We start from the raw sequence: 9,114 nt of genomic DNA on the forward strand, positions 1-9,114 counted from the left end.
TTGAAAGTGTGCGTGCTTTTCGATTGGCTCAGTTTTCAGTTTCGGGTTTCGTTTGGCTCCTTCAAAAAGAGGGGATTGTAACAACGCGCGCGACAAAAATGACGTGCGTTCACTTCAAAGTTGAAATAGCGACTAAAAAAAACTCGTGCACTGTGAGCCTAGTACGCGAGTGGCGCCCTCACTTGGCCAACACCGGAAGCTTCTTGGTGGAATGTCCTTCGACGCAGCAAAGCGCGAGAGAAAAAGCTCGCTGTGCTCTCCTGCCTCTTCCTTCCCCTTGTTTGTACCATTTCCAACTGGTTCAGCCAACAGCAGTCTGATGTTAACATTGGAACTTTCCTATAAATTGTTAGCATTTGTGGTACCTCACATAGTGTAGGGAAATTTGCTGGACCAAGACGACAAAAATGTATGGCTAACTAGAGCATTACATTTGGCAACAATGTATAAAGCCCGCCATAGGGGGATTTTCCTAGCATGCGCCATTCTGTTAGGTGTCTTAGTAAAGTTTTAATATTTAATTACAATACAGAACCACTGAAAATAAGATGAGAAAACCTTTATGAATTCTTTGGAAACAATAAAACAAATTAATAATATTTTAAATAGCTATGAACAAATTTAGATGCATAAAATGCAGTGAATATTATTAATCACAGATTACAAATGCTGTTCAACTATTGGCTTAACTTTGTTTCAAGGTTAGCGAAGCAATGCAATTAATTTGCACATTGTTTTCTGGTGCTCAATTAAACGCCATTAAACGAAGGACAAATACAATTTTATATGCAAATAAACAAATGCGAATGTATAAGTCCAAATGAGTGTGGGCCGCGAATCAAATATAAATGGCGCTTTGCTTAATGAAATAAAATGTAAATTTCACTGTCACTGTAAACCACTTAAAAATAAATATGAAAAATTATCACAATATTTAATGAACCAACAGACCAGAAAGCCAAACTCCAACTGATGACATCAGTGGGGAAGGGGCAAAGGGTTTTTAAATTATCCCTGATATATGACTTTATCTATGCGATGCACACAACTGAACGAGGGGAATCGGGTTAAATGAGCGACTTTTGTTTGCCCACCAGCAATGACAATGAGCAGAAATGGAATTCAAATTGAAAATGAAAAATAATGCAAATAATTGCACTTTGTGCGAATTAATCGAGTTAAAGTTCCGTTTTGCATGAGAAATTTAAAAATTCGTTAAACCAATAACAAACTGCCGACCTGTATATGGTTTTTGGGCGAACTTACTTTCTTCCTCTGAGTTTCTTACCTTTCCGCCCTTTCGGAAGGGGGAAGCTTCCCCATGAAAATGCTGACCACTGTTGTTCAACCCCACACTCTCCAAATAACACTAAAAAAAAGTGTTTTTTCCATGTACGACTCTGGTAGGAAAGAAACAAATATTTCCAGCAAACACCCATTATTCTAATTGTTATATACATTTAAACATCTCCCCCACGCTGAGTAACGGGTATCTGATAGTCGGAGATTTTGTTTTTTTCCCACATTAATTAAATGTATGAATAATATGAAATGTACTATTTTTCCATATACAAAATTTTAATATAAATGTATAAGACCGTACACTTTTTTTCTCTGCACATGCCTGATACAGTGGCATTTCACTTCATTTCTGTGCCGGGTTGAAATCGGTGCAGCACTTGAAATTTTTAAGCTCATGTGGCTTTCAAATGGGGCAAGGCTATGAGAGGGTTAAGGGGCTAGAAGGAGCATTTAGCTCTCCTCTCTGTGTGCTTAGCTAATGGTTCAGTCTAGCTTAGGTAGCCCTAAAGGAGATTCCATTCCAGGTCAGAAACATTCGGGGCCTGCATAGCAAATCCCCCAACCAATAAAAGTACTAAGAAAAATATAGAAAATTTAAAATGCATCTGGAGTATCCTACTTTAAATAATAGCTCAACTTACATTTGGTAATATTACAGAATGTTAGATTTTGGGTTCCAATATTTTCTCAACAAAACCATGTATATTGGATTTGAAGTGAAATTGTATATGAAACGAGTCGAGAAAATAATTTATTTAAAATAAACAAGAGAGAACGCTGTAGTCGAGTTCCACGAGTACCAATTACTCGTTACTCAACGAGTGGAAGTGTAAACGAGAATTTTCAACATTTTTCTGGCATATCGATGGAAATTAAGAAAAATAATAAACGAACAAAATTTTAAAAATCTTCAAATATGTCGGCATAACAGTTTTGGGCGGTTAGTGGGCGTTTAAAACGGCGTGGCCAAAATATTTTTGGTATACCGATAAAAATTGGCATAAGAAATAATAAATCAAAAAAAATCAAAACACTTTATAAAATTGTAGGTGTGGCAGTTCCTGAAATCTCTACCTTCAAACGAACGGACAGAAGGGTAGACGGACAGGAGAAGATGGACAGGATTCAATATGAATATACATATGTATTTCAACGCTTCCTTCTAAGTTGTTACATACTTATCCACGAATCTAGCATACCCCTTTAATATACGAGTAACTGGAACTATAATAAGAAAACCGATTAAAATGTAGTTTATCTTATTAGCTTAACATACTCATATTAGAAAAAGGTCCTATAGTATGGTTATCCATATCGACGGCCTTCAAAGTAGGCTCTCTCCACCGCACTTACGTGTGATAACTTTACGCGCAGCTGTCATAAAAAATTCGCGCAAAAGAATTTTTCGGCCTGGCCCAAAGGGAGTGGATATGGAAGTGGGGAGTGGGGGGTAGGGTTAAGGGCACACACATAAATTAATACGAAATACACTTAAACAAGAACAGCAAGAGAACGTGAAATAGGGGGGAAAAACTTTTGTACTCATTGATTTATAGCGTTAATATTTCTGCTTTAATGCATCAAATAAATTAAATTGTCTTACGCACCTTTCAGCAGTCGAAGAAGGGAAAACTTTGATGCCACTTCGGGGCAGGGACGTGTCTAACAGAGCATTATTTCCAGCAAGAAAAGAGCGAGCAGCAAATGCATAACTTCGATTTTGTAAAAACAAATAAATATTCATAAAAAATTATTCTTTTCTCTCCCCTTACACTCTGGTGCTGGTGTCTCTCTTTTTCGTATTTCAGTCTTCGAAAAAAAGCACTTTGCGGGTCTTCAGTCGCCGCCGCTGTTTTGCATTTCAGAAGGAAAAAGTATGGGCAAAAGGCGTTTGAATTATAAATATTCATTTATGCTAAGCAAGGTGTTCGTGGGCTGGGCAGGGGCTCTGGGGGCGTGAATTTCTCCAGGTGTATACGGGGGCGTTACCTTCGTCACGCCAGTGCCTTCCCGCTCGTTTTGGTTGCTCCTTTCGCTTCTGTTTCTGTCTTGGCCTCTTTACCAACAGGTCGTATGATTGATTTAATTACGGTGTAAAGCGTGTTATTTTCAGCCAATGCAGCATTCTTCTTATTTTTACGTTGGGAAATGAAAATAAACCCCAGGTAGACTTCTGTTCTTACCCACACTTTATCCACATTATCTACATTATATTATTGATAAAAAATTCGTTTGTTAATCATAAATTCCGAATTAAGAGCAAACAAGCTAACACATCAAATAATAAAGGCAAGGCATCGTGGGAGTATCATACCAAAAAATATATTATTCAATGATGTGTTTTCTCAGTCTAGGAGCAGTTTCCATTATCAAATCTAAAAAAAAGAGAGAACGCTATAGTCGAGTTCCCCCACTATCTGATACCCGTTACTCAGCTAGTGGAAGGGAGAAGGAGAGTCTTAAACACAGTTTTTGGCGGTTTGTAGACGTTATAGTGGGCGTGGCAGAAAGTTTTTTGGCAAATCGGTAGAAATTTACAAGACTAATACAAAAATGAAAAAATATCAAAACATTTTTCAAAAGTGTGGGCGTAGCAGCTTTGGGCGGTTTGTGGGCGTTAGAGTGGCAGCATGAATCGACAAACTTGCGCTGCGTCTATGTCCCTGGAGTCTGTATGCTTAATCTCAACTTTCTAGCTTTTGTAGTTCCTGAGATCTCGACGTTCATACGGACGGACAGACGGACAAACGGACATGGCCAAATCGACTCTGCTATTGATCCTGATCAAGAATATATATACTTTATATGGTCGGAAACGCTTCCTTCTGCCTGTTACATACTTTTCAACGAATCTAGTATTCCCTTATACTCTACGAGTAACGGGTATAATAAAACTTTTTAATTGGAGATTTCTTGTAAGGGCATTGTGGATATTTTTGGACTTGCCATGATTACATACGTTGTAGTGGATTCCCACTTATCGTTTATCTGGTATTTAGTAATCTAGGTAGGTCATTAAGCTCGTTGCTCCCCCTTTCTTTTGGCAACGGATTGCTTATCGCGAAACAGCCAAATGTTTGCAATTTATGGTCTCCGCTCATTGTTGTTGCCATCACCGCTGCCACTTTACCACTCTGTTGTTAATGCCGAATGAAAAGCTCAGCTAAGCGCCAACGCCCGCATCTACACATAATTTCCGTTTTCCTTTGTGGCACCCACAGCATCGGATGGGCAAAATGGGGGCGTGGCACAAGGGAAACAAACAAGCGGCAGTCGTACTTCATGTAATCAACATTTTAATTGCGGAAACGGAACTCACACACACGCCCAGCCAACGTGGCGTATGTGGAGTATCTGTTACACATTACGCATACGCAATGTATGCTTCACTCTGTTTTGGCTGCCGTTGTGTTTTTTCTGCCTTCCATCACATTTCCGTCCTTGGTATTTTTTCTGGCCCACTCTTCCTGGCAATCGCAAATCTAGTTTCGTCCCTCTCTCGCCGAAATTCATTACATCAAATATAAAGAAAGTTTTAGGCTATTTGCCAGAAGTCCCGGGAAAAGAGAAAACCGACTAAATCCTATTTCCCTCCCGCACCACCGAGTAAAAAAGGAATATACTATATACCCACTTAAACGCTGCAGCATAGCTGCATGCAGGTAGCCCAAATCTACTTAGCTGATGGTGGTCGCCCGGAGGGAAAAGGTAAAAAGGGGAAGTGAATAGGTAAACGTAAACGAATTTGCGAATATTCAGCAGCCGTGGCAGCAACATCAAACCCAACTAAGGCATGAAAAAGGCGTCGCATTGAAAGTACTCTACAGGTAAATTCAATTTAATTAACTCATAACTATTTTTCCACTTCATATGCTAAAAGAGCTGTATTGTTTTTATTTATTTGGTATGAAAACACCATGAAAATATATTTTAACTACACTCTAAATCGTGTCCATTAGCAATAAAAGTATTCTATATAAAGGGTGTCTTGCATATATCTGAATAATTATTATATAAAAAATTACTATCAGGATATTTATGGTTTAAGATATTTGTCCATTTTATCCCTGGTCAATCTGTGCACTTTACTTCCTGCTCAATTAGGCTAGTCTGTCAGGATCCGACGACAACTTGCTACCCCTTCCCCTATAGGGGCAGATATCCTTCAGGCCGCTCCTTCTACGTCCTGCAACTTCTTGCCACCTTGCTTTCTGCACAGCTTGCCTTACAGATGGCAAGCCAGTTTGCCGAAACACTTGAGCGACAATGCCAGACCCCACTGCACGGAGCCAAGCAATGCAGACGAAAGCCCAAAAGCCTGGAGCCGTGATCCCCACGGGTCCCTTATCCAGGCTGCCATGTACTTCATAGTCCTTCTCACTAGTTTCTTCTATTTTTTATGGCTGCATCAACAGCAGCAACAACAGCAGCAACAACAGACATGATAAATTCTCTTTAGTATGCGGCATACATGAGTGATGATATTAACCAGCAACATGCAGCTTCTTCGGGTCTAAAAGGGGGTAACACGATAGTCAGCCAAAAAAAGGAATCCCTCGAATCTGTCCTTCTTTTTCCGCCCACTGTTTGTAACGGGCATATTGCCATGAATTCCGTTTGCATTAAAAAATTGTATGATCCAATTATTAAGATATCAAATGACTTTGGCTAACTTATTGCAATGAACTAAGTTCTCATTTTTTTCAGGAGCCGTTTACCTAAATATCAAACACATTCGTTTTTTTGGGTCGAAGATCTCGTATTTTTCAAAAATATTTATTTTTTAGTTATTTTTTGGTTTTTTTGTTTTGTTTTGAGCACAGTTATTTATAATATATACCATGAGTATACTTCAAAGAACCTCACTTTCAGTGACATCGCAAGAAGCGAGAAACTCCACAGACTTTGAACGAGCATCGAGGTTAGGATCAACTATATTAAATTTTAATAGAATTGCTATAAAGGAACAGCCCGAAGAGACCCCAGTAACAACAGAATACTCCAAAGATGAAACCAAAAAACTTGTAAAGCACCTTAAAAGACCAAAGGCGCAAGGCGTTACAAAGACTATGGTTGGAAATAAGTCACGTAAAGTGGCCACAAAGCCCCGAGTGGCGGTTCCATCCCATGCCATTTTACCATCTATTAAAAAGAGAGAAAAATCTCAGGCAAGCTCTAAAGAAACGTCACGGAGATCAAGTCAAAAATTGTATTTCCTTGATCGTTTCTCTAGAAATTACCTTTTCGATTCTCCTGCAAATCGGTCTAGTGTCATGTCTATGGGATCGAGCACCTCCGTTTTATCTAGAAATTCCACAAGTTCGCGGAGATCTAGAGGCAGGAATAGCGGAAATAGGCATCCCAAAAACAAAGCTGGATACTGGGGTCGTTATAGAATATATGTTTTAAAACCTAAGAAGCCAAAACTAGCTGAAATAGTACAGGACACCCCGACAGATTTCTATAATGTGCAGATACAGATCGTCGAATCATTAGAATCCTTACATTCAATACATCACCAGCAACACACTATTTCGGATTCTGATTCAAAAAAAGCGTTAACTAGTATTTATTCGGATTCTGATTCCGAAACAGAGTCAACTGTATCGGAACACGGAAGTGACTTTCAAGATACAGATTATGAGGAACAATCTGAAAGACTTAAGTTTTTGAAAATATTTGGTAGTCTACCTGATATTAGCAACCTCTCTGCTAGTGACAATGCTGAGAATATAGAGTTGCCCAAAGAGAAGGACAAATTAATTGCAGTCGTCCAGAAAGAAAAAGATCAGCGAGAATCGGACTCATTTGCGGATCTCCAAGTGGATACTGAGTACACCGAAAATCTAGACCAGAAAACACATAGTCTAGAGATCGGTAGCGAATCTGTAATCGAAACTGATAATGAAATCTATAATGAGATTGTGGATCATGAAAGCCCAGATAAGGATATTAGTGAACATTTATTTGGCATCCGGATCAATTCAACGATCTTCGACGATTCCACATCGGATCTGTTTAACGAGGTTCATATGGCAAATGTTGCGGTGGTTGAGCAGTTCCTAACCTCATTAATAAATGATGTGGTTGAGTATGATGAAAGAACTTCCGTCCGCTTGAGACGACTGCTGGACAAAGAAAAGATGCTGGAGGAGCTGTCTCAGTTGGTAATCGAATACCAATATGAAATACATCGCAATCAGGCTCTCGAGAAGATCACCACAGATTACTATGTAAGGCGTAAGGAGTTTTCCTTGGTTAGCGAGGAAAAGCAAATCGACACGGTAAACCGCGAAAGGCTGATGTCTGCTCTGGTAGAATTGGATGATCGTTTGCAGCAAATTAAGCTGACTGAAGAGTTAAGTGTTAAACAAATCAACGATTTGATGGAGCAGGAGGCAGCAGCCCGCGCCCTGGATGACCAGATATTAGCCACACTTGAAGCAAAGGTCAGGGAAACAGTCTGCAAAGAGGGATTCGATCGCTTAACGATTGTAGTGAATGACCTCCTAAAAAAAATGAACAAGACCCGCGCTGAGACATCCGCCATACGAGAGGAATTGCTTTTTGTTCAGCATCGCTTGCAGGCCTTAAAAACCGTAAGAGCAAACTTATGTTTTGTATTTAAAATTATTTATTTGCCACTCCAATTTCCACGTCAATATAGAAATCGGAAAAATTGGAAAATCTTGGCAATGGCCTCCGCGTCCTTGAATATATTTCTAATCATGCCGAAAATAATGCTCTGAGTCTTAAAAATAAGGGTAAATCTTTTAAAATTATTAAGATTTCGATATAAATTCGTTTCTTAAATTATAGAAAAGGAAATAGAACTTAAGCGTTTTCGCGACCGCAAAACCTATGATCTTCATGCGATGGCCCATTTGAAGAACAAGAAGAAAATGAACGAGGAGCTGCTTCAAAATTTAAAGACGAAGCTAAAAAGACTGGTGCAGAAGAAGAAGCACATCAGAGCCCGTCATTACCAGGAAATGGTGAGACACGAGCGGGTGAAGAAGAAGATACTCAAGCTGAAGAGGGACGGCTGTTTGATGCATTATCCGGATTTGTTGCTGGACTACGATGCAACCGTGAATCATGTGAGGAGCAAGCAATTGGTAGTCAGGAAGCTCCGGCTGGAACACATTCGCCTGGAGGAGAAGATCTCAGAGGTGGACACCCATATCCAAACTTTGCACACTTCGCTCAGAACGAAACTGAGTCTTGCCTCCGTCTCCTTAAAACGGCTGAGCAACAAGAGCCAAGTCCGAATAAGAAGGTAGCATTTACTAGATGTCTATTTCTGTATATTTTTAGGGACACTTATAAAACATATGTGCTTAATTTTTGAAATTTGATTAGCTTGAACTTGCATACTTCACAACAATTTAACTGCCGGCGGATTTAATTTCCAAGGAAATTCACTTCCAGCAGCTGTCAGAGACACATGCGCAGGACCTCTCCTCCATTTTTACTAAATGGTGAATCCGAAGCCACGCAGCATGACATGTTTTGGCTGCTCTCATAAAAAGTAGTGCTAAAAAGTATTCATGCTTTATGTCTTAATTTGTAGATAGTTAAAAACAATTCTCCGCACTAAAATTTGTTCCTAACTATAACGGAATCTTGTAAGACGAAAACAAAATGTAGAAGCACGGGGCTCAGAAAGTTTTGTGAAGCACTGTATAAAACATATGTAAGGTACAGCCATGTTTTGCATCTTTTGGCAGCTGCCATATATCTTAGTTTCTGGGCCCAACAACAAACCTACAAAAACATTGGATACATAGTCGCCGCCACACAGCAGAATGT

General features: G+C 39.4%; 1 protein-coding gene across 1 annotated transcript; it reads left to right on the plus strand.

Moving 5' to 3' along the window:
• Positions 1 to 6,027: 6,027 nt before the first annotated feature.
• LOC120446630 (unconventional myosin-XVIIIa) lies at positions 6,028 to 8,655 on the plus strand. Its single transcript, XM_039627692.2, has 3 exons — positions 6,028 to 7,901; positions 7,970 to 8,066; positions 8,122 to 8,655. The coding sequence occupies exons 1-3, from the start codon at positions 6,144 to 6,146 to the stop codon at positions 8,583 to 8,585; spliced, it is 2,319 nt and encodes a 772-aa protein (XP_039483626.1). The 5' UTR covers positions 6,028 to 6,143; the 3' UTR covers positions 8,586 to 8,655.
• Positions 8,656 to 9,114: the final 459 nt, after the last annotated feature.

The sequence above is a fragment of the Drosophila santomea genome, chromosome 2R, assembly GCF_016746245.2.
Source record: "Drosophila santomea strain STO CAGO 1482 chromosome 2R, Prin_Dsan_1.1, whole genome shotgun sequence".
Classification (NCBI taxonomy): Eukaryota; Metazoa; Arthropoda; class Insecta; order Diptera; family Drosophilidae; genus Drosophila; species Drosophila santomea.

Coding starts and splice junctions, on each gene's coding strand:
- LOC120446630 (XM_039627692.2), top strand. CDS start 6,144: ATGAGTATACTTCAAAGAACCTCACTTTCAGTGACATCGCAAGAAGCG. Junction 7,902..7,969: donor GCTTGCAGGCCTTAAAAACC/GTAAGAGCAAAC, acceptor ACGTCAATATAG/AAATCGGAAAAATTGGAAAA. Junction 8,067..8,121: donor TCTGAGTCTTAAAAATAAGG/GTAAATCTTTTA, acceptor CTTAAATTATAG/AAAAGGAAATAGAACTTAAG.